General features: G+C 45.5%; 1 protein-coding gene across 2 annotated transcripts in view; it reads left to right on the top strand.

The window, feature by feature from the left end:
• The window catches only part of DYM (dymeclin), a 373,790-nt gene extending 366,184 nt beyond the window's left edge, over positions 1-7,606 (top strand). For both annotated transcript variants that reach the window (XM_006030025.2, XM_025211554.1), the window contains one exon: positions 4,981-7,606. In XM_006030025.2, coding sequence (XP_006030087.1) covers positions 4,981-5,130 — 150 coding nt within the window. In that variant the 3' untranslated portion in view covers positions 5,131-7,606. The remainder of the gene's footprint in view (positions 1-4,980) is intronic.
• The last annotated feature ends 6,213 nt before the right edge of the window (positions 7,607-13,819 follow it).

The raw sequence follows: 13,819 nt of genomic DNA on the forward strand, positions 1-13,819 counted from the left end.
GTGTGTGTGTGTGTGTGTTTGCAAACGCAAAACAAACAAAAAAAGGTTTGTTTATGTCAGTAGTTTAAAATGTCTTGCACTATTACTAATTATTGGTTATCAGTTCAGCATCAGCCGTTATGGTTGGTTAATCATTGGCTATCGGTATCGGCCAAGAAAATCTTTATTGGTACGCCCCTATCTTCAACCTTTCCATACTGGGGGCAGAACCAAACTCATTACAACTGAGTTGATGGTAATAGCTCTCAGCATGAGCCGGCCCGCAGGGGGATCCTGGCATGTTCCAGTTAAGTGATGGCCCGCAGCAAAGCAGAGAGCCCGTCTCAGGAATGTAGGAAACCAGACATTTGTAGGTCAGGGCTAAAGCTCTGAGCTTTGATAGCATCTGCTTCATACAACAGGCTTTGAGTAAAAGGGCCAGCTCATTTGTGGCTTGCTGTAAGTGCAGTTGTACAGGGAAGTACTGTTTGCATCATTAACATGCAGGGACAACTTGGGGAAATAACTGAATAAGAGTTCCCATGTTTTTGTTGCCCCCTGGAACAAAAATAAATAAGACGAGTAAATGTAAATGAAAGGGGGAGAAACCTGAATGCTAAGTAGCCAAGAAAATCCCATCCCAGAGAGCGCGACTCCAGTGAGAAGAGACTGTTGGCCCAACACAAGGAAACACTAACACAATGAGCTAGAGAAAGCTGATAAGGTATCCCTTCATTATTAATGGGCAGAGAGGCTTCTCAGCCATTGTCATCCTTGTTCTAATCATGTCGCACCATGGTAGTTTATTCTTAGTCTTAGCCACATCCTTATAAATAATGAAATGGGTCATGTTTTATCTTACCCCAATGATCATTGTAATGTGGCTTTTATCTGAGTCCATGCCAGGCTGTTGACACAGGGAACATTGAGAAGCAGATAAAATGAATGAATAGCACAATATAAAAATAGTCTCAGCCCTTCCAAAAGAACATGCTTATTGACAGGGAGCTAATAGCTGCCTTATTTGAAACCATAATATGCAGGCTTGGTGGTGGGCTGACTTCCTTCACTGCGTGTTCAGCTATAGGAGGGGAGGAAGTTGCAAAGAGACTGGAGACCTGTGGACGTAGAGTATCTGGCTGATCAGGGGTGGATTGGATGGCTGATTTAATTCAGGAATGTACATCGCCCACAGAAGGCACAGCAGGGCATCAGACATTGTGGAAATAAGAGGGTTTGGCCTGTAATTTGGGGGAGGAGGTAGCTGTGTGTAAGGATAACAGAGGAATAAAGCACTTGGGTATTACTGTAATGGGTCCAGAGAGAGAGTGCAGATCGAATACAAGGAATACCCAGCACATCTCATCGGAAGAATTCAAGTGATCTCCAGGCAATTTAATTAAGCCTCTCAGCAGCCCTTGGAGAGACATTATCACAATCCCTCCCTTTAAAGACAGGGAAACTGAGGTACAGGAAATTCACACATTGCCCAAAGCCACTAAGTGAGTTAGTGGCAGAGCTAGAAATAGTATCCAGGAGTTGAGCCCCCTAATTTAACCACACTTCCTTCCTCAAACCACACTTCCTGGAAGGAGAGAACTACTGGACTGGAGGCATCTGTGCATAGAACGGTCTCTGGAAACTGGGGAAACAAGTCAGGTTACTATAACATCTTGTTTTCCAGAAAGCTAAAACAAGTGGTACATCTCCCTTCCCAAGGAGCTGACTACCGCCAGTCATGTTCTCCATTTTTATGTTGCTAGACATCAATAGGCCTGCACTGCAGGGGCAGGAGTGCTGTTGTGGGGCCGCTGTCTGATGCAGCTTTTGTTTTCCGAACTTTTGTTCTTGATATGGATCCATGTATTCAGCATTAGTTAGTAGCTCATCTAGCATGTAATTCCACATGTGGGAACAAGCAGACCCAAGAGTGCTACCAACAGCAAAAGGCTAAATCCAGAAAGTATCAGCAAAACAAAAGGTTAAAAGAGAAAACTGTGGTGGTCACTTTATCCCCTTTGTTGACTGTATTTTCCTTTGGCCTGATGGTTCTGTTCCCCCTGTTCTGGTTATGCCCAGACTGCATCTGTTATACAGACGATGGATTTGCCCAAGTACCTCAGTTGCCCAGATGTGAAACAGAGATAATCGCATAGTCCTGTTCTCAGGAGTGTGTGAGAATGGCTGTACCAAGGACTGTGAAGTGCTCAGACTGCAGCAATGCTATCTTCAACTAGGGGTGCACTGATACATCGGCTAGGTATCGGATCAGCACCAATAAAAGGAGAAAAGACGTTATCAGCTATTGGCTTTTTTTTGGTCACTGTAGTCAATAATTACAACCGCGTACCCAGAGCACCCTGGTGAATGTAGTCGGGTCCCTGTGTCTCACTGCCGGCCCGAGCCCATGGTAGACTACAGGTCCTGGCGAGCAGCAAGGAGGGGTCACAGAGTGCCATGCTCAGCAACAAAGGGACTGTTACTGGCTCCTGCTGCTGCCACCACAGCAATGCTACATGTACAGCAGGGGCCTAAGCACCAGAGCTGGCCTGGAGATGTTGGACTGCACACAGGTGGGGTAAGGTACCACACAAGGAACATTTGGCTCTGCTGGGCTTTTGTAAAAATGGCTTCTCTCTGGCAGCCTCGGGAGCTCAGCTGCGTGGGGCCTGCCAGTGCTGAGGCCCCAGCATGCTCCGGGGCTCCAAATGCGCCGGGCACCGCTGTCCACACAAGGGTCCACCCTGCCCGCCTGGGATGGCTGCATGGGGAGCGGGACTGCAGGTAGGAGCCGTGGGCGAGGGGATGATGTGCATGGGAATAAGGCAGTCGCCACCTTCCTCATCGAGGACCAGAGCAAGCAGGAGGCGTGTGTGTGTGTGTGTGTGTGTTTGCAAACGCAAAACAAACAAAAAAAGGTTTGTTTATGTCAGTAGTTTAAAATGTCTTGCACTATTACTAATTATTGGTTATCAGTTCAGCATCAGCCGTTATGGTTGGTTAATCATTGGCTATCGGTATCGGCCAAGAAAATCTTTATTGGTACGCCCCTATCTTCAACCTTTCCATACTGGGGGCAGAACCAAACTCATTACAACTGAGTTGATGGTAATAGCTCTCAGCATGAGCCGGCCCGCAGGGGGATCCTGGCATGTTCCAGTTAAGTGATGGCCCGCAGCAAAGCAGAGAGCCCGTCTCAGGAATGTAGGAAACCAGACATTTGTAGGTCAGGGCTAAAGCTCTGAGCTTTGATAGCATCTGCTTCATACAACAGGCTTTGAGTAAAAGGGCCAGCTCATTTGTGGCTTGCTGTAAGTGCAGTTGTACAGGGAAGTACTGTTTGCATCATTAACATGCAGGGACAACTTGGGGAAATAACTGAATAAGAGTTCCCATGTTTTTGTTGCCCCCTGGAACAAAAATAAATAAGACGAGTAAATGTAAATGAAAGGGGGAGAAACCTGAATGCTAAGTAGCCAAGAAAATCCCATCCCAGAGAGCGCGACTCCAGTGAGAAGAGACTGTTGGCCCAACACAAGGAAACACTAACACAATGAGCTAGAGAAAGCTGATAAGGTATCCCTTCATTATTAATGGGCAGAGAGGCTTCTCAGCCATTGTCATCCTTGTTCTAATCATGTCGCACCATGGTAGTTTATTCTTAGTCTTAGCCACATCCTTATAAATAATGAAATGGGTCATGTTTTATCTTACCCCAATGATCATTGTAATGTGGCTTTTATCTGAGTCCATGCCAGGCTGTTGACACAGGGAACATTGAGAAGCAGATAAAATGAATGAATAGCACAATATAAAAATAGTCTCAGCCCTTCCAAAAGAACATGCTTATTGACAGGGAGCTAATAGCTGCCTTATTTGAAACCATAATATGCAGGCTTGGTGGTGGGCTGACTTCCTTCACTGCGTGTTCAGCTATAGGAGGGGAGGAAGTTGCAAAGAGACTGGAGACCTGTGGACGTAGAGTATCTGGCTGATCAGGGGTGGATTGGATGGCTGATTTAATTCAGGAATGTACATCGCCCACAGAAGGCACAGCAGGGCATCAGACATTGTGGAAATAAGAGGGTTTGGCCTGTAATTTGGGGGAGGAGGTAGCTGTGTGTAAGGATAACAGAGGAATAAAGCACTTGGGTATTACTGTAATGGGTCCAGAGAGAGAGTGCAGATCGAATACAAGGAATACCCAGCACATCTCATCGGAAGAATTCAAGTGATCTCCAGGCAATTTAATTAAGCCTCTCAGCAGCCCTTGGAGAGACATTATCACAATCCCTCCCTTTAAAGACAGGGAAACTGAGGTACAGGAAATTCACACATTGCCCAAAGCCACTAAGTGAGTTAGTGGCAGAGCTAGAAATAGTATCCAGGAGTTGAGCCCCCTAATTTAACCACACTTCCTTCCTCAAACCACACTTCCTGGAAGGAGAGAACTACTGGACTGGAGGCATCTGTGCATAGAACGGTCTCTGGAAACTGGGGAAACAAGTCAGGTTACTATAACATCTTGTTTTCCAGAAAGCTAAAACAAGTGGTACATCTCCCTTCCCAAGGAGCTGACTACCGCCAGTCATGTTCTCCATTTTTATGTTGCTAGACATCAATAGGCCTGCACTGCAGGGGCAGGAGTGCTGTTGTGGGGCCGCTGTCTGATGCAGCTTTTGTTTTCCGAACTTTTGTTCTTGATATGGATCCATGTATTCAGCATTAGTTAGTAGCTCATCTAGCATGTAATTCCACATGTGGGAACAAGCAGACCCAAGAGTGCTACCAACAGCAAAAGGCTAAATCCAGAAAGTATCAGCAAAACAAAAGGTTAAAAGAGAAAACTGTGGTGGTCACTTTATCCCCTTTGTTGACTGTATTTTCCTTTGGCCTGATGGTTCTGTTCCCCCTGTTCTGGTTATGCCCAGACTGCATCTGTTATACAGACGATGGATTTGCAACCCCCCTCCCTCAACGGCCATTTTTTTCTTGTTGCAGAAATTCCCAGAGTTGAAGTTTAAGTATGTGGAAGAGGAGCAGCCTGAGGAGTTTTTCATTCCCTACGTCTGGTCCCTGGTATACAATTCTGCCGTGGCGCTGTACTGGAACCCCCACGACATCCAGCTCTTCACTATGGACTCCGGCTGAGGCGCAAGAGGCCAGATGACAGAGCTAGCTCTACTCTGTCTCACCTCAAGAGAGCAAACCCGAACACTGCGTGTTAATACATGATCCCTCCTGGCGTGCGTCCTCTAAACCTGAACCTTACCGAGAATGAAGAGCTTGCCACTCCTATCCTGTCCAGCTTTGACGTCTTGCTACCAGGCTGCAGCAGGCATGCTGGAAGCAGCTGCAGCGTGAAGAACTGACAGGGTTGTATGCAACCTTTTAGACCTTACCCTATGAACACAAGGCCTTAGACATGCAGTGCGATGCTACCAACACCACCAAAGCAGAGCGATCTATACAGTACAGTGGGTAAATAAGAGTTGGCATTTGATTTGGAACCAGTGTTTTTATTTCCTGTAGGTAACAAGGCAAGCTCTTCAGACACCATTGGTTTCTGCAATGAAGTATTCATCAAGTTGCTACCCTGCCTCCTCTCATGGCCCTTTACTTTGGTGACATTGTAATGACTGCAGTCTCTGCAGCATTGTCTCAGTTGTCATCCAAGTGAATTAGCAGGCTGGATATTAACTACAGTTTGTTTCCAGGCAGAGAGGCAAAACCTTTGATTTGGATATCACGGTACGTGTGGGAGGGTTTCAATGATAAGGAATTGTCAAAACAGTTTGGACTCATTTGTGTTCTTGATAGGGCTAGAAATGCTAGCTTCCAAAGGAAAGTCCCTCCAGTCTTGCATGTGGCAAGTACTGTCCCTGGAAACCAACCAGACAGACAGATCTCCAAAGAAAATGCCTTCACGTTTTCAAAATAGACCTCTGCCCTGTAAAAGGTCTAGGCGCTGTTGATGGTGTCTGAGAATCCCCAGTACAGTGCTGTGTTAAAAATCCCCTTGTCACAGGCCAAGGGTGTCTAGTGGAGGGACGGATTTATCTGAATGTGGACTGCTTCAAAATGAATGTTCTAACGTCCTCCCCTTGTACCCAGTTGAATGAAAATAATCAAAAATCTCTCTCTGCAGAGGAGAAAGTAAATGAGTAAGTTGGCCATCCTGTTCAAGAATATCTCCTTTTTGTCGTATGAAGGGTGTGTTTGTCTTGGGGGCAAGCTCCTGATGGCATTCATTTCCACATGCACCCAGACACGCTGGCTGTGACCTGTTGCTGCCTTGTGGAAAATGCTGTCACTAGGTCAAGTTCATTGCATGCCAAGAGATGAAGACTAGGGAGTTAGTCCTTACATATATATGCTAAATCCCTTAATGCACTGCCTGCCCCGGTATGTTCTGTTTACTAACTTGAAGGGTAGAGCACATCCGCTTTCAGGCAGTCCTCGGCGTGGCTTTAAATAGAGCTCCTTGCAGTTTTTGGTTTCTTGAAGATGCTAGAATTACACTTTCCTTTTTACCTGCTTATTTGGAAGCAGGAGTCCTCCTGGGCCCTGCATAAATGGAACTGCTGGTTTGTTATTTTTAAATTCTTTCCGTATTTATTTAAACCTATAAATACAAAGAGACGTGCATAGCATAGGAGTTCTTAGTACCTTCAAGTAGCGGTAGCTTTTGGGAAGAGGCAATTTAAAGAGTGGAGCTGCAGCGGGGTGTTCAATGTCTAATATGGGGATGGTTGCACCATGGCTGAAGAGCTGGGAGTGTTTATGCTACATGTTGGATTTGGGTGGGGGGGTGTTTTGTTTTGTTACGTTACATCTTTGGACAAGTCCAAGGGGAGTGGGCTTTTCTGTTTGGTGTAGTGATTTGTAACTGTACCTATAAATGTAGGACCAGGGTGCTTGTGAGTCAGCAAAGCTGCACAGTCTTTCCAAAGGTCATTCCACGGATGCACTTGGAGCGCTGGATCCTGAGACTCAACTGCATGGTTCAGATTTTCAGCTGATGTAAGCACAGCGAGAGCTTGAACCTGCCAAATAATGAGCTCTTGTACACCCTTGTGGACTTCAGTAATACTTGAGGACACCCAAGACCTTACTGCCTGAACAGAGCCACAACTCACTGTTTTGGTATGGAAAATCTAGTTATTTTTAAAAGAGTTTCATACAAAGACAAGGACGTGTGACGTGAACAGGACCAACGAGTCACTGACTTGAGTAGCGTCAGCTAACAATTTCAGTTTGTTCTCTTGTCTTAATGACCTTGCACTGAAGTAAAGAGAAACAGGTTCGTTCCACTGAAATAATTTTCTTGCGCAGGTAATTAAAATGTAGTGCTTATAGGGCCCAGCAGGATTGTAACAGCTGGAGTCAGAATCTAAAGCTGAAGCAGCAACACAAGCCAAGTTTTACAATGAAATACATCTTCATTCGATTGGTCCTTTCAAGATTGCAGGCATTATAAAGGTCTGGCAAAGTCCTGGAGTCTGCAGTCTAGCATATTCACAGATACTCTGTTTTCCTTCTGATCTGTAAAGTACCACCTAAGGGATCCTTTTCATTATTTTGTGTGAACGATTTATTATGCAGTAATAAAAAAGGTGAACACAGACTGAAGTTGTATTTGTTTTACATAATAATTAGTTGCTGTGTATAACGTTTGGCCAAAGGGGTTGGATTTTCTTTGTAGACTTAACATGCATGAGTTTTTATAACCTTATCTGTGGTTTCCAGTAAAGAACCTGAATGTATTGTATTAAATAGGAGATCATTTAAATCTTGTGTTTATTATGAAGAATGAAATCTTGGTTATTCTTTCTTGTTGCTTCTGGCTGCACAGTTTAGATGGATCTCTCTCCCCATCCTGTGGGTCTTGCCAGAAACTTTGACTAGCTGTTATCTTTCTCTTGGTCCTTGTATAGATCCATGCTGCCTGTGCTTGCCCAGGCTGCAGGAGGGTTACTAGAAATGGAGAATCAGCAACTTCAAATAACAGAAGTCATATTCCAGTTCCCACAGATTATCTCCTCCATTAGCTCTGTGTTTCTGTTCTGTATAAAACTTAGGACTCTCCTTTGGGCCTCAAAACGTCTATGCTTGTTGAAGCCAAGTTACCACCTTATCTGCTAGAAAACCAGAGGTCTCCATGTGCTGATATGATGGTGTTTGGTTTCTCCTGAGTTGTGGAGTGCTTCCATTCTCCAAACTGAAGGATATTCCAGTCATGGTATGAAAATTAGATGATTTGTTCCAGCTTGTTGTTGGTAATTATTTTTTCCAGGCTGTTTCTGAGACGGAGCCAAATGCCAACAACTTAGATCAAAAACAGGCCAAGAATCTCCCCTTTTCCAAGGGTTGGGAATGTCAGATATTACTGGCAAAAAGAGAAGAGCAGTTGAACACTGTAGGAAAGAAAGAGTCTCCTTTCAGTGTCTTTGCTAGATTGTTGATATAAAAATTAAACAGGAAGGCAGCAAGCAAACATCCCTCCCTCATCTATTTGAAAATTGTGAAGATTCTGGTTTAGTTTCTGTTTCTTCCTGTTGTTATCCTTGCCTAAGCTGAGTCATCCAGCTACCTAAAAAGGAAATCACCATCCCTGGGGCAATGCTGCAATCTCTTCTCATCAAGAGCATCCTAAGGTCCCTGAAAACCGCACAGTCTCTCTCATTGAAGAGCTCTGTGTCTGAAGGCCAACATTCTGTGAATGATTTGGGCTTTCGCAGATGCTTGTCCACTCGGACCCCCTTCTGCTCTTCCCGTATCCAATTCTGCTGGTCTGCTTTGTCCGACTGACTGCCGGTATTCTGCACTATATCACCTGATGGCCTGAGATACCTCAAATTATCTTGGGCAAGTATTTAATATAACATAAATCGGGACAATGTGCCTGTAAGGGTTCTTCATCCCATTTTGGACGTGAGACTCTAGCATTACATGCAGTCTTGATTGTCTAGGATAGCACCTGTGCAGGTGACAGAAGAAAGCCATTTTTTGAGGGCTGGGGCCTAGCTGGCAGGGACTCTGATCGGGCAGCCCCGCCTGGGTTCATTGTCTAGGGAGCCACACCAGCCGCTCTGCCCCAGCTAATTAACCAACTGATTGGCTGCTGGTCCTCTGCCTATCCATTGAGCTCCAGCTGTGGCAGCAGACTCCCAGGCCATACAGCAGGTCTGACCCCAGTCCGCTGTGGTCAACCTCCTGGTTCATGCCCTGCTTGGCTGTTCTTGGACCTTGACCTGTGCATTATCCTTTGATCTTGGTAACTCAGCATTTGATTCCCAGACCCTCCCCCTGGCCTGTATTTTGGATTCTGTCCCTGGATTTCCCTCTGGACCTGGTGGTAATTTGGTGCCTGAACTTTGACCCTGCCCTCCCTCAGTGACCTAACCATTAGGCCAAGCCAGCTACAGCCCAGTCCCTACCACTAGCATTCACAAGCAGAGAAAGGAGATGCTCACCTGAGAGTTTAGTTTTATTTCCTTCCTAGATCAGTATCAGAAGTGTTTCTCCAGCTGCCGGGGGCTTGAGGAGGTGTTTGCTGCTGCCACTGCTGTGCCTTTACTGCTGGATACATAAAGGACTTCACGCTCCAGGCTTCTCAAGCTTGTGTCTTTCATGTTCTCTTAGGTCGATGTCTCACACACCCAAGCACATTCCAAGGCTCTTTAATAGCAAGACAGATGATTTGGAAAAAAGTTTTCATGAGTGCGGTGCTGGGCCTCTCCTCTGTGAACATTCCTGGCAGCCAAAATATCATTTGTCATTAAAAGTGGGGAAAAAAGTATTTATTCCTTCTGCTAATCTCCGGGAGAATCCGTTGCCAGTCAGACTGTTGGATGTGACTGTACATTAGTCTCAGCTGCACTGGAGATGGCAAGTACATGCAGTATCTGAACCCAGGGTTTCGTGCTCATTCCACAGTCCTGTTTCATGTGCAGGGAGCTGAAGGAGAGGTTCATCCATGCAGATATTTCAGTCATATGCAGCCGCTATGCCAGAGGTTTTCCTCCTGGGTCTAACTCCAGTGTCTTCAAAGGAACTTTCTCCTCTGCTGTGGTGTCAGGCACACTGCTAGATGGTTATGGTCTATTAGAGCCTGCAGGTGCCATTAATCCTGTGACTTAAGACTGAATGCTACAGAAAGGAATGGATTTGGATTTTGCAAAGTCTTCATGCCAGGTTTGTCTAACAAGCACAACTGGAAGGAGCTGCTGGTTGTTTTGGCTACAGCCCCAGTGCCAGTTTACTTGGAGAAATGTACACTAACAATATTGTTACACCAGCACTCGGGAAGTGGCACGTAGTATGATGGAAGCATGGCAGTAATTGCACAGAGGGAATGGTTTTGCCACCTTCCCAAACAAGTTTGCTGCTTAAAATTGCAATGTATTTTAATGTGAAGCTCTAACATATTTCATTCTCCCAGCAAGGCTCTTTGGAACAACCCTTGTGGTGCCTGAGAGATTAAATCATACCAGTGAATCGTATTCTTCATATTTCAAGACCAAAAAAAGGGAGGGGGGCTTAATATACATTAAGATGTCAATTATGTTCCACCTTGGGCTGTAGCAGTATTGTGAATAATTTGCTCTTCTGTACGTAGCAGTTACTCTAATTTGCAAGATGTCAATTGATCTTGTATGAAGAACCCATAAGTGTTTAATCGGAGTTGCTGCACTATTGAATGAAGGCTTTTCATAAATTAGATTTATGAGATTGTAGGCGAACTCTTCAAGTGTCCATGTTTAATATTGAAAGGCCACCCACATACTGTGCAGCACTTGCACACACTCAGACAAATAAAATATCACTATTGGTGAATCTCTCCATATTGCAAGTCAAAACACACCACCAAGCTGCCAACCTGGGGCAATTTGGATGACTGCTTTTAAAAAAGGGGGGGAAAAGGAAGAAAAAAAGAGGTTTTAAGCATTGCTGAACTGCACTGTGCAACCCTCCTTCAGTACTCGAAAACTGCCTTAAAATGAATTCAGAATGAATGAGATGTTCAGCTGTCCATAAAGTTTTCTTCAACTGTCTTGGTAAACCAAATGGCAGATTTCAATCTTTCTTAAATGAGTTCTGTGCTGTGGAAAGGTGCCTGTTGTGACAGCACTTGCGGGAGAGAGAAGGGGAGAGATCAGAGTCTTCAGAGAGCAGCTACCAACTGGATAGCAGGGATACTAGGTTGAATCCATGCATAGAAATTCAGGTGCGTCTATCTAACACCCTCTGTGGAATGTGCAACACTGCTGCTGTACAAGCCCTGGAAAGATCACTGCTAGCGATGCAAGCGTAATTGAGGCTCCAGTCCATGCCCAGTTAGTTGTTGAGTTTTTTAATGAACTTCCAACAAAGCTGCTACCAACCTCCAGTGTTGGACCATTTTGGAGTAGGCTAAGATCAACTCATTGAACGATGCACCAGGCAATAGGCAGGTGGTAACTTTCATTCGTGTCCATCCTAGGCCATGTGTGCCCAAGTGACCCAAGGCTAGTAGGTGACCTTACACTTAGTGTTTTCATCCCAAAAACTTTTTCTAAGCATACAAATTATGTTCATGCTGGAGAATGTGGGCTACATGGAAATACCATTAGGTGGATATATAATTGGTTGAATACTGCAAGGAAAGAATAATTATTAGTGGACTGATGTCAGACTGGCAGGCGGCTTTGAGTAGGTTTCAAGGGGGTCTATCCTGGATCCAGTGCTGTTTAACAGTTTTATTCATGACTTGGATGTGGAGATGGGGGATATGCTGATCACATTTGCAGATAACAAAGCTTGAGAGACCTTGCAAACACCTTGGAGTACAGGATTAAAATTCAAAGAGATCTTAAATTGAGGCACAGGGTCTAGAGACAAGAAAATGAACTTCAACAAAGACAAATGTTAGGTGTTCACCTTGAAAAGAAAAAACTAATGTGCTTGCATGGAATAGGAGACAACTGCCTGGACGGCACAAGTGCTGAGAAGGGTCTGAGGATGGACTTTGCTTGAGTCAGCAATGTGAAAAAAGCAAATGCAGTTTTGGATTGCATTATCTGAAGCATGGTATGAAAGAGATGATAGTACCACACTGCTTGGTGCTGGTTCAGGCCTCCACTGGAGTACTCTGTCCTGTTTGAGGCATTACATTTTAAGAAAGATATGGCAAAACTGGAGAGGACGCGGAGGTGAGTAACAAGAAGATCACGGGATTGGAATGTCACCTATAGGAGGAAAGGCCGATGAGCTTAGGTATGGTTTAGTTTGGAGAAAATGTGAAGTGGGACATAATGATTTTAAAATATTTGATACACTGTCCTAAAAAATGGAGAAACATTGTTCTTCCTTGCCACAGAGGGCAGGACATTAGGCAGTGGGTTTCAACTGCAGCAAAGAAGATGTAATCGACTCTCGGGAAAAACTTCCTAACTCTAAGAAAGCAGCAGGACAATGGAACAAGTTGCCCAGGGAAGTTGTGATACTGCCTTGATCCTCAATCAGCAGATTTCAAATGAGCTGGAGAGGCACTTGCCTGGGATGCGAGTGTGCAGGGGGTGACTAGATGACCCCTGAGGACTCATTCAGTATAGTGATTTGTTATGAGTCTTTGTCACTTCATCCCGTACTGGAAATGGGAGCAGCAGTGTATACCTGGGAACCGTGATATGCACCTGTGGGCAGGGACCTCACTTTTGTGCCTCAGCTGAAAGACATTATTTCCTATTCCTGAAACTCCAGCCTTCAATTTATATTAATATCAATTTTTAATTTAAAAAAATAGGAGAAACCTGAGAGCCTGTTGTGGATGTGGCACTGGAAACGTTTGTATGCTCCCAGCTCTCTCAGTAGGGATGCCCTTTATAAATTCTTCAGAGATTTTATACTGCAGGACACTTAAGAGCCTGCCAGACGAGCTACATCGCTGTATAGCACCTGCTGCGTTCTGTGCATCAAACCAGCTTGTTGTGCCATTCTGCTACCTCGTTGGCAGCAAGAATCTGGGTGGGTTTTTTCCATGATCCCAACAAGAAGCAAGGGGGGCAAGAGTGCCCAAAAGCCTCCCTGGCTCATCAAGGACATCTGGGAATGCCTGGTTGCCAAAAAGGTGGTGTACACCCGGTGGAAGGGCGGGGGCTATCTCCAAAGAGGAGTATACCTCCACTGCTCGGGCCTGTAGGGGGGCTGTTAGGAAAGCTAAGGTGGACATAGAGCTAGGACTAGCATCCAAGATCAAAAATAATAAAAAGCCCTTTTTCAAATATATAGGGAGGATGAAGAAGGCACTGGGAAATGTGGGGCCCCTGCAAGATACGCTGGGCAATCTGGTTGCGCCAGAGGAGAAGGCAGACGTCTTTAACAAATTCTCCACCTCCGTTTTCTTGTGCAGGGACCGGGACTCCCCCACCGGGATTCAAGATGGACTCAAGGGGAACGCCTCCAGACCTAAGGTTGAGGAGGACTGGGTTAGAGTGCTTCTGGAGGGGCTGGACGTGTTCAAATCAGCAGGTCCAGATGCTCTCCACCCCAGGGTGTTGAGAGAGCTAGCAGGGGTTATTGCAGGGCCCTTGGCATGGCTTTACGAGCACTTGTGGTGCTCGGGCCAGGTGCCAGATGATTGGAAGATAGCCAATGTGGTCCCCATCTTTGAAAAAGGGAGGAGGGAGGACCTGGGCAACTATAGGCCCGTCAGTCTTACCTCAATCCTAGGGAAACTCTTTGAGAAGATCATCAAGGAGCACATCTGTGATGGGCCGGCATCGGGGATGATGCTCAAGGGCAACCAGCACGGTTTCATTAGGGGCAGGTCATGTCAGACCAACCTGATTGCCTTTTA

This window comes from Alligator sinensis, unplaced genomic scaffold (genome assembly GCF_000455745.1).
Source record: "Alligator sinensis unplaced genomic scaffold, ASM45574v1 scaffold1204_1, whole genome shotgun sequence".
Classification (NCBI taxonomy): Eukaryota; Metazoa; Chordata; order Crocodylia; family Alligatoridae; genus Alligator; species Alligator sinensis.